Below are 24,258 nucleotides of genomic sequence, written 5' to 3'. Positions count from 1 at the left end.
CTTCTCCCTCTTACCCTACCACCTCTTGTGTTCTCTCTCTCATTCTCTCTCTCTCTCAAGTAAATAAATAAAATCTTTAAAAACAATTAAAAAAATAAAAATAAAATAGATAAAATGCATAAGGACACTGGGGCAAAATTAAAGGGGGTGGAGTTGCAGGAGTTTTTAAAATGCCAGAATGCATGCCGGAGAGCCTCCTATGCTTGCTGGGGTGGGAGGAGGGGGGCAAGCTTAGATTTGACTCTGATCTTCACAGGGTTACAGCAGAGGATCACAGATTACAAAAGGGGAAAATCCGCAGCTTAGGTGATACATAGCTTTTCCTGGTCCTAAAATCTGGGCAGAGTTTCTCCTCCAAAGATTCATAAGGTATACATTGCTTGCTGTGGGTAGACTACAGCCTCAACAATAGCCTTATTATAGACTGTATCAGCTTTTCCTGTGTGACAGATCACCCCAAAACATAGTGGCTTACAGTAACAGCCAGTTGTTTAGATCATGATTTTATGAGTTGGCAATTTGGTTTGGACACAGTTGGGCAGTTCTTCTCCTGGATTCACTCCTGTGTTTGCAGTCAGCTAGGCTGTCAAATAATCAGCTAGACAGCTCTAGAGTTGGCCAGCTGTCAGCTGGGGCAGTGGTAGGGGGACTTGGCCATAAAACTTTCATCACCCAGCAGGCCAGCCCAGGCTTTTTTTGTGAGAACTTAGGGTTCCAGGAGCAGCAACAGGGCAAGCCCAGATTTTCAAGTGCATTTCATATCTCTGCTTGCTCGGTTTTGCTACCAAAGTAAGTCATGTGATGAAGCCCAGGATCATTGTGGGAGAGGAACACAGAGGATGTGGATGTGGGGAGGTGTGAACCAACTATGGTGATTATTTAACCATACAGACATGTAATTAATGTGACTGATTCTTATAATATCTTCGCTGCAGTCTGGGAGTGGCTGTATTTATTTATAGGAAGGTAAACAATTTGAAAAACACTATGGAATGATAAAGAATGAATTTATTTAATTAATGACTATGGCAAATATTTCTGATTTATCTAATATATTGCTTTATTCTAAAAATGAATTTAAATATTCATTATGGAAATACTTGCCTTCTAAGCACTGGATTTGTGGAAACAAAGTACACTCTCAGGAACCTGGGTGTGAAAATGATCCACAGGGGGCAGCCACCAGCACATTACCTGTGCAGAAATCTCTGTCTCATTCTCTTTTCTCCTTTATCTCTTTTGGATCCTTGACCACTCGTTTGAAATATTTAACCAGAGCTCTATGAGAGGAAAGCAGAGAAGTGGTACCTAATTTTGCAACAAGAGAAGTTGCTGATTATATACAGTTGTATTTATGAAATTTGCTGAGCAACACAAGCTGTGGAATGAATGAGAATGAATTCAGCCTTTATATTATTTTTCTTGTCTTATCCTTTATCAGGCTGTGTTCTAGATTCTCAGAAAGGAACCACTGTGGGGAGATCCTTTTCTCTCAGCTGGCGGAGCCACCCAGATGTGACCGAGCCAATGCGATCTAGGAGTGCCACCACATCTGGGGCACCAGGAGTTGAGAAAGCAAGAAATATCGTTCGCCAGAAAGCAACGGGTAAACGTTTATTTAAATGTTTCTCTAAGGTCTAGTTGCTATCTGAAAATGGATTTATAGGAATAAAATGTTTTAAAAGTTCTAAAATTCCACTCAGAACTCAAATACATGGCCTTTTATTAAATGGGATGTTTCCATATCTTTTAGTTGTCTGTTCTGGTTACTCTTAAAATCTGTTTTTGATACTTATTTCTGAATCTTTCATTGTGAAAAAGACCTTGAGATGTTAATGCTGAGTGAGATATCTGTGCAAAAGAGAGAAAATAGATATTTTGTTTGAACCCTGAAGAAAATAGATTCTCAGTAATCACACAGTTGTACTACTATTGTTGAGCAGCGTTAATCTTAGTGTGGCACTGTTCCAACAAAGAAAAAGAGAATAATGCACTTAGTTTGCAGGACTGGAGGGGGATATTTAAGTGTTTTGCTTCTTTTAGGAAATGGGAGCTTTACATGCCTGGAGCTGTTGTTCTTCTAGCCTGTTAGAACTAACAAGAACTTGACCAAGAACCCCCAGTTTTTTGGACTGGTTTGCTACACTTCACTTTAAAACCAAAAGATAAATCTTTAAAAAGTAAGCTTATATCCAGTATTTAATAAGAGCAAGTAAAGCCCCTTCCCCCCAGTGACTTTGAGGCTGTAACTACATTTAAAACAAATTTATCTGAGTTTCCTGTAGTTTTTCACATCAGTAATACCATGCTGTCATAATCGATATTCAGCATGTTAACTGCAGAAAGTCACAATATCCTCTGGTCATAAACCAGAGTCATTACACTCAGCGTATCTTACAGTGCTTAGTAAAGGCTTCGTACAGATGGCTTAGAATCCTGTTGGAGTCTTTATGAAAATATATTATACCTTAACCCTAATTGTCTAATGCTCTTTGCCATAGCATTTGTTGATAATTATCACCTTATTTACATTCACCTCTTGTTCTGCTTCTCCTGCTTTCCTTCATCTCTCCCCTGAGGAGAGACTCAGTTCCTAATAACAGGCAACTTTGGGGAAGGCTTACTCAATGATTTCCATTCTTGTTCCAACTCCTAAAAATTCCTTTCTTCCATCTTTGGATCAGAGCAAAAGTTTGTGACAAAGTGGCATCATGCCTCAGCTGCCCAGACTCCCTTAGGGCCCTAGAATTGTAATGATAATAAAAATGATCATTCAAAACACTGTGTAAAACTCTACTTTCACATTTTAATGAGCAGCAAAGTATTGTATATTGCATGCTCCTTATTCCCCTACTAGGCTAAAACACAGCCATAGAAGACATTGTATTTTAGTTTTTCAGCAGGTGTTTCAGACCAGTAATACGATGGTGGCACCAATATTGTTCTCGATAATCCTCGGTGCATTTATGCCAGTGAGCTTCTGTTCATCAGTGTTCTCAGGTGTCAAAACCGTGGCATTGCAGCAATAAGAACTTTTACAAAATCACGTTAAAGGTATTTAGACTATGTCACTTTAAAGTCATAAACCTGGCCTTTTTAGGATTAATTAAATTAAAAACACTTGGAACCATAACCTTTAAAAGATAATGGGATAAGAGCTATTGAGTTGGATGGGTCTCTTACCTTTATGTATTTTGTACACACATATGTATTTCCTTTTTTTTTTTTTTTTTAAGATTTTATTTCTTAGTAATCTCCACACCCAAGGTGGGGCTCAAACCCACAACCCTGAGATCAAGAGTCACATGCTCCACCAGCACCCCATGTATTTCCTATTTTATTTTACACATTTATCTTTTTTAGTTGCCTGTGAAAACAACAGTCTCTGAAGATTTTATTATATCATGCTGTTTTATAAAATTAATTTATATAGACTAATAGTCACTATATAAATAAACTGGTTTTATTCAGTTCTGTTGTTTTTACATTGTGTAATAATTCTCCTTTCCATCTTTTAAAAAAGGCCTAGAATAATTTCATGGTAGATTTTGATTTGTGTGGAGGCCACCTTTTAATGAGAGAACTGCAGCTCAGGAAGTTAGTTTTTGCCACTTTTATTTAGCATTAAAGTGCTTATTATGGAAGACTCATTTGAAAGTGACTTTTTTTCCCCTAATCTCAATACAAGAATAATTTAAGATTATTATATTATAGTTTGCCTTACAGACTACTTAGATTGAGAAAATGTCAGTGATGATGGTAAGATGGAAATAATAAAATAATCAATTGCAGAGTAGGGAAATGACAATTTAATAGAATCAACTACTTTGCAACTTAAAAGGAACTAACAAGAGAGTCTTAAAGAATTATAAAGGAAAACTTTGTTCCTGAGTGTGAATGATGCTAAAATTTTAGATGTCTAAAATGAGTGATTAAAACAAATCAATTTCCACACAAAAAAATTATTCTAAGTTTTATTATTTCTAAAATAACTAGTGATCAGTTTCAGGAAAATGCATAATCATTTCATTTATAAAAGGACCTTGAGAGATGAACACATCTTTTAGGAAATTTGAAGTAAGTCAGTTTGACATTCGCATGGGAGTCATTTTCCCTTAAATATTATCTTACCCATTTGTGAAGTGTACTGTAATCACTTTAGATGTGAGAGTTAGAACTGGGAATTTGACAGCCAGAGGTTGGGGCCCAGGGAGACACAAGGAAGTGAAAAGTTTGTTTCACTCTTGCAAATGTTATCATTCTCATTTATATTTCTATTTCATTAATGTGAAATAAAATCACGTAAAAGTAATAGAACAGCAAGTAAACCTTTAACCTAGTTTTAAGGATAAAAGTGATCTTACTGATGGTAGTTTCATATATATGAAGTGTATTCTCTTCCTGTGTTTATCCATTTTCTCAAATGGTCATTTCACTAGCAGTCTTTTGAAAACTTAAGAGTGGGGCGCCTGGGTGGCTCAGTAGGTTAAGCGACTGCCTTCGGCTCAGGTCATGATCCTGAGTCCCCGGATCGAGCAGGGAGTCTGCTTCTCCCTGACCGTCCCCCATCTCATGCTCTCTCTCTCTCTCTCATTCTCTCTCTCAAGTAAATAAAATGTTATTAAAAAAAAGAAAACTTAAGAGCATCATAAAGTTCATACTAGGAGATTATGGATTTTAATAAGCACGAAATGTGTTATGGAAGGATGGGTTTCATGGAGATTTTTGCCTTTTTTTCCAAATACCAAATCTTTCGGTGTTCAACTTGACTTTTATGTGTCATTTAATTTACTAAATGATTTGCTTTTGAATACAGTCAGCTCTCAGTAAACCAACTTTTGAATTATTTATTATTTGTAAAGCAATTTTAATCTTAGGCTAGATTTTTCCCTCCCCCACCCGCACGGTCTTTTCATATGTGTGTCCTCTAGGAAGGGAAAAGTGATTATAATGTCCACTCAAATAAACAACCCAAATGTGGGTCTGATACACAGCAGGAAAAAAGGAAAGCTAAACATGTAAAGCATTCTAAAATAAGATTATCTGTGAATTGTCTATTCTCCCATGTCATGAGAATGACTGAAGGTTGGCTGTATTTAGAGACTATGGTTAAATACTCTTTGTACTGACTTCTTTTAAAGTATAAAATGACCTCCTTTAAATATTGAAAGGAAGACCAGAAAAATAGCCATAAAAAAAAGTGAAAGATCCTGATGTGCTTCTGACATAAATGTTACTTTCTTTCTCCTGGAAGCCAAGCGAAGCCAGTCTATCAGCAACTGTGTCCACCTTTCTGAGGCTTTGCCTGCCACTAAAAGCGTCCCGCTCCTCCTTCACACCGTGAGCGCTCTCTTACCTGGTCTCTCTCACTCCTCTTGCTCTCACAGGCTGTCAGGTACTGTAATGCTGTGTCTTGTGTCCGTCATGTCCCCGGGCTTCTCCCGCTTGCTGCTGGGCCTTGCTTCCTTTGTTAAACCCCTCCAGCCCCCCACCACGCATGCGTACCTGGTTGTTGCACTTTGCGCTTATTTTCGGTGAATATTAATCATTGTTTTTATGTAGTTAGATGTTTAGTAACAATTAAACAGTCAAGAAAAATGTATTTCTTTAACACCACTGGTCTTTGCTTTCCCAGTTAAGAGAATACAGGATTTTGTGGCCCATAGTTTTTAACAGTGATGACTGCCTCAGTGTGCCTTCTGTACAATGCTTGCAGAACAGAAGTTTTGAGCATGTTTGTGTCCAAATGCTTGCTGTGCCTCCCCAAAATGGATAAACGGGAAGATTCATATAGGCAAGAACTCCTTGGGATTAATAAATCATAATCATATACAAAATAATAATTTTATGGAGATTCACACTGATTATTAAGATCTGGGTAAAAAAAGATGCTAGAAAGTACAATTTTCAAAACAAGGGGAACATTGTTCTTGTGCTCCAGCCAATTAAAATTGAGTTTAGCCACATGTGGTTTGCACACAGTGTTTTTCTGGATTAATTAAGACATTATAGCACCAAAAGTGGTGATTTTTGGCATAGACCCCTCAACAACGGATCTCCTTTGCTCTACAGTGAATAATTAAGCCCATGTCCAGTTACTTTTCAATGATTCTATAATGAACTGAATCTTCATGCTAAAGAGGGACATGTTTTCATGTTTTCAGAAAGATGGTATTATTGATTAGTATTTATTTAGTATCAGAGATAGCCTGCTTGTGACTTTCTGTAGCACTAAATTATGCCATATGGTGGTATAGCAAAGCAGAATCAAATCTTAATTTCCCTGATGAGTATGTAAGATACCATATTATTTAATTAGCAGACTATGAGGGAAGAAGTTCATTTTATTGAGACTAAGGAGTACATTTCTTAGAAAATACTTTTCTCTAGTAAATACCAAAGGTGAAACACAGTAAGAATGGTAAGATGGTCACCAGTCAGTTAAATTACTCATGAGCTACTTGATAATTTGGTTTTCAAAAAAGTGCTACTGCCTAGAAATGATTAATAAAGCATTTAACGTAGTTGGCTTTTTTTTTTTTTAAACGTAGTTTGCTTTCTATTTGGCTGATATATAGCTGATACGCACCCAAAAGGAGTTCTTTTCATGGTGGAAAGTTTTTGTTTTTCACAGTCCATTTTTTTCCCCCATACTGTTCCATTTCATAAAGGTTTCTACTAGTTTGTCCAAAATATTTTTTCACAAGAAACCTCTTTCTGTTCGTAATCTCATTTTGGAAACTTTTTTCTCATTTGCTGTTACATTTTAGTTTACACAGATTCTTGATTCCCATAGATAGGTACATAGTTCCAACAGAGGTTAAATATGGTTTAGAACAGTGGTTCTCAACTGGGCTTGACTTTGCCCCCCAGGGAACATTTGGCAGTGTCTAGAGACATGGCACAGCTGGGGTAGTGCCGCTGGCACCTGGTGGGGTGCTGCTAAACAGCCTCATCGGCTGCACAGGACAGCCCCCTCATGAAGAATTATCTGACCCAAAGTATCAATAGTGCTGACTTTGGGAGACCTTGATTTGGAGTGATACGAAGCAGGACATGCTGAGTCAGTATTTTCCTGCCTTTGCCTTCCTTATTTCTGGTTTTATAGAACAAAGGGTAAAGGGACTGAGCAGTATAGTGACATTGAGACCATTCTGCTGTTCCCTGTGCTTCATCTGACAACTGCCGTAACGAGCTCTGCCTTAGTCTGATGCCGTTTGTTCCTTACTGTTAAGGTGATGACGTTTTCCTTTGGGATTGTCCTTTCAAGAGACTAGGCCAAGAGCAGTGCATATCAATCCTGTCTTAGATTGTACATTCTCACTGGTTGGCACACTAGTGTATTAAATTTGTGTTCCAATTTAAATCCTAGTGTGTTGGCATATCTTGCTCACCTGTTGCTAAGTATAGATATAGGTAGATTTATATCCACCTATCCATTAGTATGCAGATACTATTAATGTTGACTTTCTGGCCACAAGGTCTTTACTATAAAAATGATTGCTAATTTTGTTTTCATTTGTTAACATATCTTGTTTTGTTCCTAGTCTGTATGACTATACAGCATGCCAAAATTGCTTTAAATAATATAAACAATAGAGAATTACTTACCTTCAGCCACTATTATATTTATTCTAGTCCCTTTAGGACTCTATTTGGTGGCATCAGACTTTTGGGAAAGCAATAACCACCTGTATTCCATTTATATGAATAGCTACATAAACATGTGGGAGGTAGAACTGGCAGTTTTGGTGATTTTCCTCTTTCTCCTTTGTGGGAACAGTTCTTTCCAGCTGTTTTGCAATTTTAACTGCTTTTATGTTGGCACATTTATCATTCAATCAGTGCTTATAGGCCATGCAGATGATAGATTTTATTTTTGTTTTAGGGCCATTGTAATACTTGTAATTAGAGGATCAGTGATCTTCCCTCTTTCTAAAAGAGACTCAGTGGTACCTAAGTGAAAACCTCGTTTAGGTGCTTCTGCCTCTGGTTCTCAGGCTTGCAGGTAGTACCTGAGTATCAGGAAGTGCTTGTTGTCTGGGTTTGGGCTAGCTCACAGTTGGACCTCGTAAGAAACCTCAAGATGTTGAGTTGACTTACATCTCTTATGTTTTTTATAGGGTCAAGTCAGTATCATGTACCATGCTTTAAAAGGAAATTGTACTATTAATTTTGCCTTTGCAACCCTGTATGAGGGGTAAGTGGAACCCAGAATTTTAGTAATTGAAGAATGAGTCTCACTTCATTTAATAAGATTGATTAAGGAAGCCTTAGATTAAAGAGTGAGTGAAATTGCTTTGAAAAGTAGTCAGACGTCTGGAATAGAGAGAAGTTTCTAAAGACTTTGTGCACTTAATTTAATCATGTGGATTTTTCTCTCAGTGGGAAAAAAAATGAAGTAATTCTAATTTGGTCATTTTCCTGGTGTTAGAAAGCAATGATTTAGTAGTAGTGTTGTGTGTAACTTACACTCTCAAGAAGCTAGAAGGTTAGTACTTTTAAAATTTGGGTTATTGGGTTAGCAATGCTTGAGAGAAAGTGAATGATTTGGTGAGCCTGAGCTAGTGATTCAAACAAATTGTGTGATACTCAAAATGGAATTCGTTAGATCTACCAGAATGTATACTGTAATTTTTATATAACTTAGATTGTTCATTTCTGTTTTGATTATCAGATAATCCTATATCTTGATATTTGTATATCAGTGTTAAAATGGTCTTAATTTGTTAGGAGAAAGCAGCTGCTCCAGCCGACACTGGAATGGGAGCAGCGTTAACAAGGAGCTTTCTTAACAAATAAAAAGCCAGCAGAGGGAGCTCAAGAACTGTTTAAAAAAAAAAAAAGAAAAAAGTACCAAGAAAATGTTTTTTGTATTCATTTGCTCATTATGCAAGACATATATTGAGTATATACTTAGCAGAAAGTGTGAGAAAAAGCCAAGAAATGTACATTTGCAAATCAGGAAATTGAGCTTTAATTGTGAGAGAAGAATTTATTTTTCCGCACGGTATCACTTACCAGTCGCCTCTAGGAGTCGCTCAGGGCACCAGTGGTACTGCAGCCCTAACCCACGTTTGCCATTGCGATTCTCCTCTTCCTTCCCACCCTCATCATGGATGCGCCCATCCTTACCACTTCTGGTGATTTCTGCGGGCTTGGACTTGCTCCATCTGAGAAGTCCCTACCAACAGTTTTACAAAAACAAAGCCTTAAAGCTGCATTAGGCCAGTCTGTTGGGAAGGCACACCAGCTGGTGATGGCAGGCTCTTTGCCCGTCTGTTGTGTTGAGGACCGGTGGGGACACTCGAATTTGGAAGCCATGGTGCTGTGGCTGTCCTGTATCCCACCAGATGGCGATGTTCTTTATCTTTAAAAAGATGCTGCCAGTGTTGGCCTTGCTCTTATTTGTTTCTGCTCCTAGCCCAGAAACCAACATCTACCAGTTTTTGGCATCATTTTAAGTGAATAAAACCCTCTCTTCCCACTGTCCATAAAAATTGGCACTTGCCAGTTATTTTTTAGAGAATTAGGAAGCTCTTGGGCTCCCCCTACTGATATTAGATTAACAAGTAGGTTCATTAACAAATATAAACACTACCCAGAAGGTTTCAGTGTCTTGCATAATTAGAATAAACAATGAATAAAGACAGCCTGAAGGGGCTGGTCCCATGGCATCATCTGGCTTCTGTTGCCTAAAGCCAAAGAGCCTAGAAGCAGACCTGTGAAAAGGGCCTAGTCTGTGCTGGGGGACATGTGGGGAGATCACAGACATGTATAAATGTCTTGTGTCTCCCTGCGGGAAAATGAACAGTTCTTGGCCATTCAAGAGAAGAGAAGGGCAAAGACAGCCTGGAAAAGACGTGCTTTAATGGGTCTGTGTGTTCTTGCTACCTTGGCCTTTGTTTGCTCATGCCCTGAGTTCAGCTTCCCATGAGTGTCTAAATTTAGACTGTGGCCCGGTACTCTGAATTATAAGTGAAGCATTACACAAATTTCATAGTTTTGAAGTCTCTTAACTTGTGTAAGTGTACTTTAAAATGGAATTTTTATTTGGATAGTAAAAATAAAGCAGCAACCTTTTGTTGAAGTCCGGTGTATTACATTTAGAATCTTCCACGTTACAGCTTCTTGATTAGGGAGAGCCTGCGCTTTGGCTCGTCTTGGGAGTAAAAGGTTAGACTGAGGGTGGCACATGGGCAGTGAGCCTCATTTCAGGTGAGGAAGTGGGTAACACTGCCAGGTAAGATGATACAAGCTGAATTTTGATCTGTCTCTTTTTAGAAGGAGTGAGACTTCAGCTAATTAAAATTTTTGGAAAATATGTTCTAGCTATATCGACAAAGTTTTATGACTCTCTGCATGAGTGTGGAGTCTGCTGAGGGCTGCATTGGTGGGGTTCCTATGCAGGACCACATGGCAAGTCCTGTAGGAGGAGCGTCCCCACAGGAGGCAGGGAGGCAGGCAGGAACAGGTCTGAGGTTAGCATGGAGGAGTGAGCAGCCGGAGGGAGAGAGCAGCTGGTGCAGGTGGGCTAGGATTGCTGGAGACTAAAGTGAGTGAGAGCTCCTGTGGGGGGGGTCACATCTGTGGGGTGAGGTCAGGGGTAGCCCTGTATTCCCTGTGAGGAGCACGGGCTTGACTGTACAGTGATGGAGGACCATGGCAGGAGAGAAGTATTGCAGGCAGATCTTAATTTTAGAGGGACCTCTCTGGAGCCACATAGAGAATAGAGAACTCATCCTCTAGGAGAATATATTTTGTAATAATGCTAGCTGATATTGTCCAGTGGTCAGTACTCATCTGTGGTTTTCTACTTTATGGCATTTATGTATTGATTCTCTAAAAATACCAGTGGGTCATTTTTGTACTTTAGTGATTAATTCAGCTTCGCATTTGGTGTTATAAGCTATTAAATAATTACAGTATTTTATTTTGGACAGTTGTGCATTTATCTGTTAAAAGGAATAATAGAGTTGAAATTCCCATTTCCTAGAGAGGGGTGTGTGTGTGACTTGCTGCTCTCCTCAAATGTAAATTCCTGTTCCGTGTATCGCTTCATTCTCTCATTCCTTGGCATGCCTGTCCCTAGAATTCCAAGTGACTTTTATAGTTCTCAACCATTTCTGCAGCTTTTTCTCTTTTTTTTCCTTGACTTGGAAAAACAAAATGCTTTGCAGAACTTAAAATGTATTCTTGGAGTGGAATATTACTGTTAACAAGTGTAGAAAACTTTACGATGTAAATGCAGATTATCTTACTGTGTAATTTTGGGGGGGAAGTATCTAAAACTACAGTTTTAGAATCGGTTGGTTCAAGTGGTGAAATTATTTTTAAAAATATTGAAATACATCTCCGCATGTTTTGTGTTCATGCCCACAGAAGTGGAAGAATGTCAGCAGTCAGAAAATGCACCTGCCGCCGAATCTGGCTGCCTGGTGGCAGAGCAGCCGCACATCATGCGGAGTAGCAGCACGCCTGACGTCATGGAGCCGCCGTGCTCAGACTCTCCACAGGGTACGGAGTAGCTGCACTTCCTAACAGGACTGCAGATCCTGGTGGGAAGGAGCTGCACACCAGATTGCGTTCTGCATTTATTCTCACCCTAAAGGGAACCTTCTTTCTAAGTTGATTGCAAGGATGTGACTTCTGGCAATGAAATATTTTCACTGTTTATTTTACTACATTTATGTAAATTATATATAGTTAGGTGCAGCTCTTTTAAGAGCAGCCTGTTTGAGGACTGGAGAGAAGTCTGGAGGGGCTGCAGTAGGTGGGAAGCAGAGAATGCTACACCACAGGGTCAGGGAGAGCAGCAAAGTTAGGGGAGGCAGGGGAGGGGCATGTGGGAAAGGGCTGTGTGAGGAGAGCCATAAAAGTTGATGGTGAGCACGGACAACTGGCCAAACTTGTGAGAAAGTTTATTAGCAGCTTGTGGCCTCTGCTGAGGTTGAAGACAATAATTTGTGATAACATCCATCTACACAGTGTCTCCGACACCTTTCAGCAAAACAGGACGTGGAAGCAAAGAGGCAGATGGCTAGACCTGAAAACAGTGAACGACATGTTTTTCAGGGAAAGCGCATGTTTTAGTTGTGTCTGGTGCCAGTGAGCGTGCTTATCATTTAATTCTAGTTTCATCGGTTAAGTAAGAAATAAACCAGCTTCTTTATCAACAAGTTATCTCATAGCCTCATCAAAAGACTAGGTAAGTGTTCCCTCTTAGAAATCTTCTTGAAATAAGAAAACACAATTAAGAAATAACTCGAGAGATGTATTATCTGAAAGATTTTCTATTCTCCGAAAGGTTTTGTGTAAAACTGTTGTGATTGTTTTCCCCCCTGAAATATTTGATAGAATCCACCAGTTGCCTGAAGTTTTCTTCTAGGAAGATTTTAAAATACCATTCAAATTTATAAATCATTTTAAGGCTATTAAGATTTCCCTTTTCCTATTTTGATTTAGATTAAGATTTTTTTTCTAGGAGTTTGTTCCATTGATGTATTTTTTTTTCAAATTTATTGGCCTCTTATGATCATTTGAAATTTTACAGGCTGTGTGGTGATATTCCCTTTTTTATTACTGATACTGGTTATTTTTGCTTTCTCTCCCCAATCTTTATTCTTGAGTAATACTGAGCCACTGTACCGCTCTATTTTCCTGTCAGTTCACCCGCCCAACTCAGGTAACTTTCCTCTGAGATCCCTTTCTGAAGGCCCCCAGGAGAGCTCTTGTTGCCCTCCCTTGTGCCAACTTAATGTGCTAAGTGGACCTGTTGGCTACAGTGAATAGCATTCAATCCACTCTCTTAAAAGCTCTCTGTGGGTCAAAGATTCTATAGAGTAGACTTGACCCATAGGCTACCAGTTTGCCAGATCCATAACTCCTGTTTTTACATATCCTAGAATATCTAAATTTGATTAATTACTTATATATAAAAATCCTGTTCTAATTTTATCATCTGAAATTTTATTTTGTAAATTTTTCCCCCAAATCTCTAGGTCAAAAGGTAGAAAATGTACAGACTTTGAGTTCTTCAGAGTCTAAGCCTGTTCAAGAAAACAAAGGACATGTGAAGAAAGAACATGAAGGAATAACAGTAAGATATTTTTGAACTGTATCAGTTTGTTATTAAAAATAAGCATATAAATTATTGGCAAAGTAAATTTATTAGTAGCAGCGATACTTTCTTTTAAAACATTTCTCCCTTTAGATGGATTATTGGCGATTGGTGATTGGTTATTGAGATCTCTTAAAGGCTTGCTTTCTGTGTAAAATTATAGTCACATCACAAAAATAGAAAAAAATTAGCATGAAAATGGAATTTACCTTCTGGTCTGTACGTAGCACTCAATATTTTTAAGCAGGTATCCTTGCCTGTCAAACATACTCAGATTCCCTGTTCCTGATAACTGCTTTAGGTGGTATGCTCCACCTGACGTGAGTTGCTAGATAAGTGAGTTTTTGCAAAGATCAGTTATGATTTCTTTTTTAGAAAATGTAAAATAGCATTTATTGGTTTTTTTTTTTAGACCAAATATAAAGTATAAAGAAGAACATTAAAAAGTAACCCATATCTCATGTGTGCAGGTAACTCCTGCTTAGTCATTTTTAAAAAACATGTAGTATATATTAATGGAAAACTCAAACATCACAGAAAGGTGCAAAATAAACAGAGAAGGCCGCTTCCTAGTCCTCCCTGCCTAGAAGATAACCAGTGTTAAGTTTTTCTGTCTTTATTTTTTAAAAGGGCATATACCAGTTTATGTATGTATATTATGTATATATGTGTATGTATATTTCAACAACCAAATAAACACCTACATACCCACTGCCCAGTTTCAGAACTAGAATTTTTCCGGTGCCGTTGCTTTGACCTATAGGTTCTTTCCTTGTCCCCTTAGAGAATAGCAATATGTTGGCTTTGTGTTTATCATGTCCTTGCTTTGCTCTGTAGTTTTGCTCTATATGATGTATTTCCAAACACTATATCCTTTAGTTTTCCTTATTTTTAAACTTTATTAAAGGATATTATTGCTTTGTTTACTCAGTTATGTATTTTTAAGATTTATCAACATTGTGGCATATAGCCTCTTTTCTCTGCTGTATGACAATCCACTGTGAATAAGCCACAATTTATTTTTCCATACTCTTGTTGATGGACATTTAGGTTGTTGCAACTTTTTTTTTAATGAAAAATGCAGTTATGTACATTCTTGTATATGTTTCAAGATCTACATGTTTAAGATTTTCTTTACGGTGACTAGGAGTGGAATTAATGAGACATAAAGTAGAAGAATGTTCTTTTTTTTTTTTTTTAAAGATTTTATTTATTTATTCATGAGAGACAGAGAGAGAGAGAGGCAGAGGCAGAGGGAGAAGCAGGCTCCCCGCGGAGCAGGGAGCCCGATGTGGGACTCGATCCCAGGACCCTGGGATCATGACCTGAGCCGAAGGCAGACGCTTAACCGACTGAGCCACCCAGGCGTCCCAAAGTAGAAGAATGTTCTTAACGAGAGAATGTGTGTTTTTCGAAGTGATTACACCACTTATATTTCTGTCAGCAATGTGTTAAGAGTTCCCATTCATCCACATCAATACTTGCTATTGTCAGATTTAAAAATTTTGATGAGTCAGATGGGTGAAAATGGGATCTCATTTTATTTTGCATTTCTCAGACTAATAAAGTTTAAAATCTTTCCACATGTTGATTGACCATGTGTGTTTCATGTGATGTATTTGCCATTTTCCTATTAATTTTTTATTTGTCTTTTTCTCTTTTATTTGTACTAATTCTTTATACAGTCTGAAGACTGATCCTATTTTGGTTATATATCTGGCAAATATCTTTTTCCAGCACGTGGCTTATATTTTCACTCTCTCAAGCGTGTCTTTTGATGAACAGAAGTTCTTAATTTGGGTATTTTTGTTAATCATTTTTATGGTTAGGTTTTATGAAAATCTTAAAATGCCAACTCTACAAGCATAAGAATATAAGTGTTTCAGTTTTGCTCTACACATTTAGGTCTTTCATCCATCTGGAATTGATTCTGTTTATGGAGTGAGGTAGGATCTAATTTTATTTTATTTTTTCCCACATGGATCACCACTTGTCCTGGGTCCCATTTATTGAATTCATTTTGCCTTCATTGATCTGAAATGAACCTTTCTCTCATATATACTTATCTTGACTCATCAGTTACTTTGTCTCTCCAGACAGTAGTATAATATCTTAATTACTATAGTTCCCCTATTTCTTTCTCCCTTCCTCCCACTTTCTATTGAAAGCTAATTTTCTACTATCTTTTGTCTTTCATTGTTGCTATTGAGAGTTCTTCTGTCCATTCTGTCTAGTTGTTGTTTTTGCTGTTTTTTGTCCTTGTCCTTCGGTCTTCCTGCATTATATTTAGGTGCATTTTCTTTTGGTTTATACATTTGTCCTTTCTGTATATGCTATATGCCATGCATCTGTGAATGCTTGCTCTTCCATTGTTTTTGGAAAATTCTTGATAATAATTTCTTCAAATATTGCCTCTTTTTTGTTCTTTCAGCTCTTTTTTTTCTGGAATTTTTAGGAGAAATACATTTAGACTTTCTCATTTTTATCTTCCATGTTCTTATCTCCTTTCATATTTTCCACTCTTCTTGGCTGTCTTCTACATTCTGGGTAATTCATCAGATCTGTCTTTCATTCACTTTGACAGTTCTCTCTTTACTGAATATGGAGTTGGCTATTTAATACTTCCACTGAGTTTTTTAGTTCAACAATTATGACTTTTGCTTCTGGTTAATTCTTTTCAAGCATTTCTTGTAATTTCTAATAATCTCTTGTTGCTCACTTTTGTGATTCCCATCTTTTATTCCTTTAAAATAGCCACAAATTACAATTCTAAATTCTTTTTCTGATTATCTGAAATCCTTAGGGGTGGGGATGGGGTCTAAGTCTGATATTTACTGTTTCTGAGACTCTTGTACATGATGATTTATTTCCTTGGGTGTTGGGTGATCTTTGATTTTGAGTTCCTAGCTGATGGGTCTTAATCTACAGAAAACCTGGATGTCTGAAGTGATGGAGTTTCCCCAGAACGTGTGCATTTGTTTCTTCCAGGAACCAAGGAGTGCTTCTTTAATCCTGGACTCTTGGTCCTTTTGCCACTGGCAGTGGTAATACTAGATTTACCCTTATGGCAGCCCCTTTTCACTGCTCTGGTTTCTGCTCACTTTGGGGGGTGGGGGGGGGAATTGTGGATCACTGGGAGGAGGTTTATTCTACTTCCTGTGAGCCTAAAATTTTGATGTAAAATCTAGTTCTGTAGCTGGAGGAAATTGCATCTCTCATGTAGTCAGAAGCAGAAGTGCCCGCATTCTGCTTTTTAGTTAAGGAAAGATCCTGGGTATATTTCTATTATCACGTTAGGTATATATCATCCTTCTTTAAGGCTGGGTAATATTTTTTCATGTGGTGTTAGTCTTCTGAATAATTAATCCATGACCTACTTCTGTGTTTTAGCTTCATAATTATTCTGTCTTTTAATTATACATCTCAGCTCCTCCTTTTCATTTGTTTGCTTGTTTAGTAGTCTTCCCTTTCGTTTGCTCATTGGACCCCAGGTTTTTTATGCACTTTGCCATGGAGGACCTTAAATACTACATCTTCATTCCTTACTTTCTCCTCTATCTCATTAGTCCTGGAGTTATGGTGCCCACTTACAATACATTTGCTTTGGATATTTAGCCCAAAGATGAAAATTAAAATATCAGAAATCTTCTCAAGTTCCTTTGTTCTTATGCTTCCTTCTTTCCTTCTTCCTATCCTTCCTTCCTTCCTTCATTACCATTGTTCTCATAGTCCCCTAGATTCATATCCTTTTGTGATTTAATTTTCCTCCACTCTCATATACAGCTCTCATATAAGCTCTTGTCTGTCATTCTACAGCATTTTCTTATTTGTCTTTTCTTCTCCTTTTCCACTGTCAAAAGCCTTATCCTCTCATTCCTTAATCACTATAACAATTCCATAGCAATTTTCTTCTTAATTTTAATCTATCCCACAAATAAGTACTAGACTTATCTTTCTAGTTATATTTTTAATCACAGTAAACTATTGTCTGGAACATACAGTTGCTCGTTTTGTCAATATTGGGTTGAAATTTGTAAGCCTGATGTTGAAGGCCAGTTGGCAGCTACCTCTTTTAGAAGGTGGTCTGCATTTTCTTCTTAACATTTTCCTTCTTCACCTGACTGCCTTGCATGGCCTGCTATATAATCAGCTTCTTTTCCTGCACATAGAACTTGCTGATTACTACTCAGTGCTTCCTGCCTTGAATCCCCTCCTGCCTTCTCTCTACCACTTCATGTCTGTTGCCTTCTTGAACAGCTCTCCTGTAACTGTGAGCCAATTAAGGTAACACTTTATTCTGCATACCTTTTAGAGAGAGTTTACTTGCATATTTTGCTTATGTACCCTGTAATCATTTTGTGTAATGTGTATGTTTTGTCTCTCCAAGCAAGTTATAAATTTCAGAGCATACAGATTGCCTCCAAATGTTTTAGTCCTCTCTATTTAGCACAAGGTTTAGTGTGGAGTGGTGCTCAGAAAAGTCTGTTGCATATTTAACAAGGAGCCACTGAGCGACCTTTAGATGTCTGGGTAGAGTTTACACCTTCCCTGCCAGCATCCTCACCATTCCTGGGCAGCTCAGGCCTTCTGCAGAATTGGTTTCACTATGTATGTGTGCTCAAGCAGAGGTACAAATAAAACTTTAAAATAAATTATTTCCATAGAAACTGGCGTCCCTTCTCAGTAGATCAGTTTAATTGGATGTCACTTGACAAAGGAGAAGCCAAAAATTTCAGATCTTGAGTAATTTGTAATTCAATTATAGTAATTTGTGAACACATATCCTTCAAATGGAAAACATCATTCAGTTTTTTGTTGCTATTATTATTGTTTCTTTTTCTTTAGAAATGCGAACTAGAAACTTAACAGTCTTATAAAAATTAGAACTTTCCTGTCACAAATGTATTATTTCTTTTTGTCTGAAGATCTTAGTTCGAAGAAGCAGCAGCCCTGCTGAATTGGATTTAAAAGATGATTTGCAGCAGACGCAAGGAAAATGTAAGGAAACACAGAAGAGTAAGTTCCAGGAAATGCAGTCTCTGTTCATCCAACTTCAGAGTCATCTATTTTGTTTTCTTCTACTTTCTGACTTGTACGATATCTTATCCTTTGAGGAGACATGGTTGTGAAATGGGACATTTTTATTCCTGGAATCCCAGGATTGATGGACGGTACACATGTGCAGTAAAACAGATCCAGTCCATTATGTGTGCCATAGAGGCCTGTCATTCCACCCTGGGCCTTTCTCCAGCTGAGAGGCACAAGCAAGGCCAATGGCTGGGTGACCAAACAGACCCAGAAGGAAAAGTGATCTTCCCCAGAAAGTTCCCACAGGCTAGGAGCAAAATGCTTCAGAAGTACATTGAGGTCAATGGTATAAGTATTTAAAAAATGAAATTTGATTCAAATCCTTAGACATATTATATACTGTATGTAGACTATGGCCCTAATAATCTGCTTCCCTGAAGTCAGCTGCCTGGCTGCCCCCTTCTCAGAAGCGTAGTAAACAACTCCTGCAGATCTAGGGTGCTTTTGGTAGAGGCAGAGGAGCTCCTCTTAGGCTCTACCTTCAGACCCTGTTGGCTGGAGTTCTGTGGCAGATGAAGGTAGGGACCTGACACGTTGGTTACTGGGGCAACTTTCAGTTTATCTGGTGGCTGGGACAACTTGCAGCTCTTGGCACGTGAAGAGAGGACAGCAGATTAGAAGCAGCAAGGCCGAGGGACTGTCAACAGTGAATGCAAAGAGCAGACAGGAAGGGTAGACACATAAAACTGTTAGGAAGTAGACAGAAGACTTGGAGGAGCAGACTGTCTAGGTCTGTTTTGTGTCAGACTAAATAACTCTATAAGGCTTAATAGCCTTTGAAAGCATCATTGTATTATGACAAATTAGAACTTTTTAGTGTTTAAAGGGGAGAATTTCTTTTGGAGAAAATCTTTTGCAGTTGGACACCTCATCCCCCAGTGAGCCTGGGTGATTCACACTGGGTTTAGGTCTAAACATTGAACTCAAGGTAAAAAGCATCCTTAGGCTCTTGTAGCTGGTAGAATAAACTTGCATTTGTGGTGAAAGGAATTCCCATCATCTTCTTCCACCTGTGCCCTTTCGTAGTTGAGTAGGTTGCAGTAGAAAGCTGAACGACTTGATGTAATCTTTTGGGGATATGGGATAACTGAATTGAAGACTCCCTTGAAAAGATTGTCACTTGGTAATACGTAGGGGAGCTCATAATGACCATTAATGCCCTGCACCTAGGAGCTTTGTTTGTGACCAAGATCCCCACAATGTCAGCTTTTGAGCCCCCATCCCCTGAACGATTCCTGCTGTATCAGCTGTTTAGTTACTTGCATGTTGGTGATTGGGAACATTCTGATTTGCAGCTATTTATTATCTCAGACTTCGGTTCTTCCATTGTGCCAGGTGAAGGTATCAGCAGTGACACAGCTCTAGGCTATAACAATGAGGCAGAGCTGTCCATGAGCCCATGGCCAACCTGTGAGGAAGACCCAGAACTGAACACTCCCACAGATGGTGTGACTGACTCCGATGCCCGCCATTGGTTACAACTGAGTCCCACCGATGCTTCGAACTTAACAGGTAACTGCATCTTTGAAAAAGAGGCACCAGTGTGACCAGTTGGGAATCCCAGAGCTTCCCAGTTGCAAGAATTCTAGGAATCCTTTAGCACAATGATGATGGGGTGCTACCTCCAGCCAAATTGATGTGGCAGCCCCAACCACCTGTACATAATCAGTCATGAATTCTCCGAGTCCAGTGTGGAAAAGATCCTAAAACAGTGGTCAGACACAGGAGGAAGCAGGCCATGCTGACGACCACTGTCCACCATGGGAGCGAGTGATGATACTCATGCCAAGCCTTTGCCATCCCTGACCAAATTTGCTTGACTCTGGAAACAGAAGAGTGATTTATCCAACTCACATGTATCACAAATCCAGAATAAGTCAGAGAGTCTGAATAGCTTATTGATTAATATTTTCTTTAATTTTTACAATAAAATGTTTGACACATACAAGGTAAGTTGTGACCTATATGTAAGTTATGGGCCACAGTAATAAAATGATCACGTGTGAGCCTGCTACCCAACCTAAGAAATAGAATGGCTCCCACACCAGTGAAGTTCTCTGTAGGCCCTTCTCAAGTCCCTTCCCTTCTTTCCTCATCCAGTTGCCCTAGGTGCCCCAATTTATTCAATAATAATTCCCTTGATTTCTTTATAGTGTAACCACATATATCTGCATCCTGAAACCATGTATCATGTCATTTAGATTTTAGACTTCTAAAAAATGATATCATATTCTGTGTTTTTTGCTACTTTTCTCCCCTGAGTAATGTATTTTTAAGATTCATGAATGGACTACAGAGGCAAACTTTCTGGATCTGCATCCAGGCTTTGTTGGGTGGCCTTGAGCAAGTTAATCTCTCTGTCAATTTTGTAAAATATAGAGAGTAATAGTCCCTATTATAAGATTGTTGGAGGAATAAATATGTAAACACATAAGCCAGGTGCACAGAACAGTGCATGTGGAAGCGCTCTGCAGTTTTAGCTATACACATGCGTGCGTGTGCGTGCACGCACACACACACACACAAGTCCTTCCTGGCCTACCATATTCATGCTTATGTGCAGATACCTTTTAGGAAAACAACAACAAGCTAGAAAGCACAAGTTGAGTAAAAAGTGCTATTAAAATGCTAAAAATCATTTTAAAATTATAAGTAAAGTCTAAAATTTTGCCTTAGTTTTTTTTTAACCAGGCAAACTTTGGTTTTCATTAATTATTTTATAAAATTTAACTAGTCTCTAATGTTCCTGGAAATTGCTGATGGAGTAACATCAAAACTTTATAAAATTTACATAGAAAAATGGTGTTGAGTAAAATCGTTTATCTGTGAGATAGATAAGACCAAGATGTATGATCTTAATGTGTATTTAATGTGTGGTATTTTAATAATAGAATAGATTCATGAACGAAGAAAAACAAACCATTTAGCCATAAGTGAATAATGCATTGCCTTATAATATTGCAGTGCTGTCCTTAAAAGACAGTGGACATCTTTGGTTTATGTATTCAAAGCTGCCAATGGTAGAAGCTTTGCAGAGTCAGTGAGAAAATGATTGGCAAAATCATGTGCTTAGTTTTATAAATTATTGGATAGCAATTTGTGCTTCTCAAATTTTTGATTCTTTTAAAACCGAGTTAAAATTTTTTACATATAATGATATATAGATATATGTAATAATTTTAAATAATAATACTATAAATTTGTAAGGGATTTAACAGTTTACAAAGAATTTTGAGTCATCTTCTCTGATTCTGGATGGTAAGCAGTCCAAGTCTTATAAATGTTGCGTTAGAAATGGAGAAACCGGGACACAGAGAAATCATATTGTCTGTCTGGAAAGTAATTGCCAGAGTTGGAACTGGCTTCCAGAGTGTTTTGACTCCAGTGCAGCGCTATGTATACTCCTTTCTACTGCATTGCTGTTCAAATTACAACTGCAACCCCCTTTAAACCATTTGAGAATTATTTATATATTTATGAAATAAATGGCTTCTTTGGGTCCAGTATACAGATTATCCAAGGGAAATCATCATCGTAATACTGTCAAAGGCAATAGTGAATTTTCAGTAAGTTGAATTTACTTAAACAAGAACTAGTTTTAATTATTTTTATTGAAAAGAAAGAAAATTGGGTACCTACTTCTTTTGTCCTTTGGAAAGATTAGTTTTGATCCCATTTTAGAGTATGCATGGGACAGGTCAATTTAATAAACTTGTGTGAGGTAATTTTATATAATGCACTCTATGTTGTGATTAACTCCTCCAAATACTTTGTTCTTCTTTGAAATACTAATATAGAGACTCAGTACACTCAGTTCAATAGTTCATCTTGTCATCTGTGAAAAGGACAAACTGTAATATGATAAGGTTTAAGGATTATCACAGTTCTGAATTTAACTTTCTGTTCTTAAGAGAACAATTTCTTCATAAATGTACGAAATAAAACTCATGTTAGCCTGATCTTTAGGACATGCAAAGAGAATGATCAAACAATTTGAGTGTTTCCTTCTTTCTCATTGAATAATCCTACCAGTTATCAAATATTTAGGATAATAAACTGCTTCTGAAATCTTGAATTCCTTCATCACTGGCAAGCTAATAGTTTTATATTTGTTTTCTTGTTTACATTATTACATGTTTCCTGAAAATAACAGCTAAATTTATTTTTCTTCATTTCAAAATGGGGATTTGTTTTAATCAAGTATGGCAAGACATGAAGACATGGAAATGATTGTTGTGAAGGAACAAGTTTATACTCATAGGTCCGTAGAAACAGGGCCATGGTATGCTATGCTGGGGCAAGGTGGGGGAGACACATGGGGAAGCATCAGGATTGATCAGGAGAGGGGAGAGAGAAGGAAACATGGGCAACATCCTTTATTGTCTTTTCAAGGCCAGACTGGTGAAGCACATTTAGGATTGGCTAGTTTGAATAAATTCAGCTGATTTTGGAACATTGACTGGTTGCCTGGTTCCTGATCGTGGGGTGCTTAGGCTTTGATGTGTAGCAGCTAGATAAAGGAGGTAGTTGGGAAGTATGAGTGTTGGATTGGTGGGTTTACGTATGAAAGACACATGAACTGTTTGCTATCTCTAGGAGTTAACTAACCCTGGGAGGGGCAGTCTCTTCCTGGTCAGGAAAACCCTAGATGGCAGAGCATCAAGAATACAGAAAATAATAAAATATAGCTAATACATACATAAATTTTGCTCTGTTGAGGTCATGATTTTGGAGGGAAATATTTATGACTTTATAGCTAGGAAGCAGTATTGCTATTGACCTCATCTCTTTTTTAGCAAATAATTTACAATCTCGAAATATTGATATTTATGCTATAAGAAATAAAAAGATGAATAAGTCATAGCCGTGTCTGACTTAAGAGCTTACCAAGAAGACAGAAGACATTTATCCTGATAGCCACAAGCAGTAGATAAGTGTTACAGTTTTTTAAAGAAAGCTTTAATCACAGGGATAGACAACTAAGACTAATGGAATGGAATATAAAATACATACTGAATCCACACAGGCATGGAATTGTGATATATGAAAGACTTGGCATTCCAGATCTGACAAGGAAAGAATATATTCTTCAACAAATGCCTGTGGACAAGTATTTAGCCATACGGAGAAAAACTAAATAGAATTCCTACCTCACACCATGCTCACAGATGGATAGAATACTGAAATGTGAAAAGATTTTAAAACTTTTAGAAGAAAACATTTTCTAAAAACATATCTAAGACCTTGAGTTAGGGAAGATTTTCTTAATCAAGATAAAAAAAAAGCCATCCATCATTATCAATCAATATCAATGAGAAAAATATCAATCATTAATTCAACTTTGGCATACTTAAGATTTTTTCATTATCAGAAAAACTTTAAGAATTCCAAAGGTTTACAGAACTCCAAAGGGTACAAGCCAGCTTTGGTGCTCTTTCCTTTCCAGGTGTCTGTCAGGTCAGTGATACATTTTAAGATAAGACTCAGTAAGATATTGTATCAAACATATTTAGTTTATTTGAAGGAGGCTCTTTGGTATTACCCCACTGGAATATAAGCTTTAGGAGTGAGGGGTTGTCAGTTGTGGTCACAGCAGATTCTTGACTCCTAGAATGGTGCATAGCAGGAGAGAACATTCAATAAATACTTGAATCAATAACTGAATAAGCTTTAAGTTGCAGGCTACTGTATTATTTAGTTAAAAACAGAAATTGCATGGAGCACTGGGTGTTATATGAAAACAATGGATCGTGGATCACCACATCAAAAACTAATGATGTATGGTGACATAACATAATAAAATTTAAAAAAAAAAGAATTTTAAAATTTAAAAAACAAATTAAATTTTAACCTTTTTTTTTATTCTTATGTTAATCCCCATACATTACATCATTAGTTCTAGATGAAGTGTTCCATGATTCATTGTTTGTGCATAACACCCAGTGCTCCATGCAGAACGTGCCCTCCTCAATACCCACCACCAGGCCAACCCATCCTCCCACCCCCCTCCCCTCTAGAACCCTCAGTTTGTTTTTCAGAGTCCATCGTCT

At 37.7% G+C, this 24,258-nt stretch overlaps 1 protein-coding gene across 9 annotated transcripts in view; it reads left to right on the top strand.

Annotated features, from left to right (window-relative positions):
• The window catches only part of RALGAPA2 (Ral GTPase activating protein catalytic subunit alpha 2), a 308,387-nt gene that overhangs the window by 107,077 nt on the left and 177,052 nt on the right, over nucleotides 1–24,258 (top strand). For 7 of the 9 annotated variants that reach the window (XM_081831942.1, XM_081831943.1, XM_081831944.1 and 4 more), the window contains exons 11-16: nucleotides 1,442–1,606; nucleotides 5,255–5,395; nucleotides 11,383–11,517; nucleotides 13,002–13,099; nucleotides 18,046–18,136; nucleotides 19,544–19,720. In XM_081831942.1, coding sequence (XP_081688068.1) covers nucleotides 1,442–1,606; nucleotides 5,255–5,395; nucleotides 11,383–11,517; nucleotides 13,002–13,099; nucleotides 18,046–18,136; nucleotides 19,544–19,720 — 807 coding nt within the window. The remainder of the gene's footprint in view (nucleotides 1–1,441; nucleotides 1,607–5,254; nucleotides 5,396–11,382; nucleotides 11,518–13,001; nucleotides 13,100–18,045; nucleotides 18,137–19,543; nucleotides 19,721–24,258) is intronic. The other 2 variants (XM_081831946.1, XM_081831950.1) reach the window with 2 other exon arrangements.

Source organism: Leptonychotes weddellii, chromosome 10 (genome assembly GCF_054177405.1).
Source record: "Leptonychotes weddellii isolate Sample4059 chromosome 10, ASM5417740v2, whole genome shotgun sequence".
In the NCBI taxonomy this organism is placed as follows: domain Eukaryota; kingdom Metazoa; phylum Chordata; class Mammalia; order Carnivora; family Phocidae; genus Leptonychotes; species Leptonychotes weddellii.
This window is presented reverse-complemented; position numbering and strand designations above follow the sequence as displayed.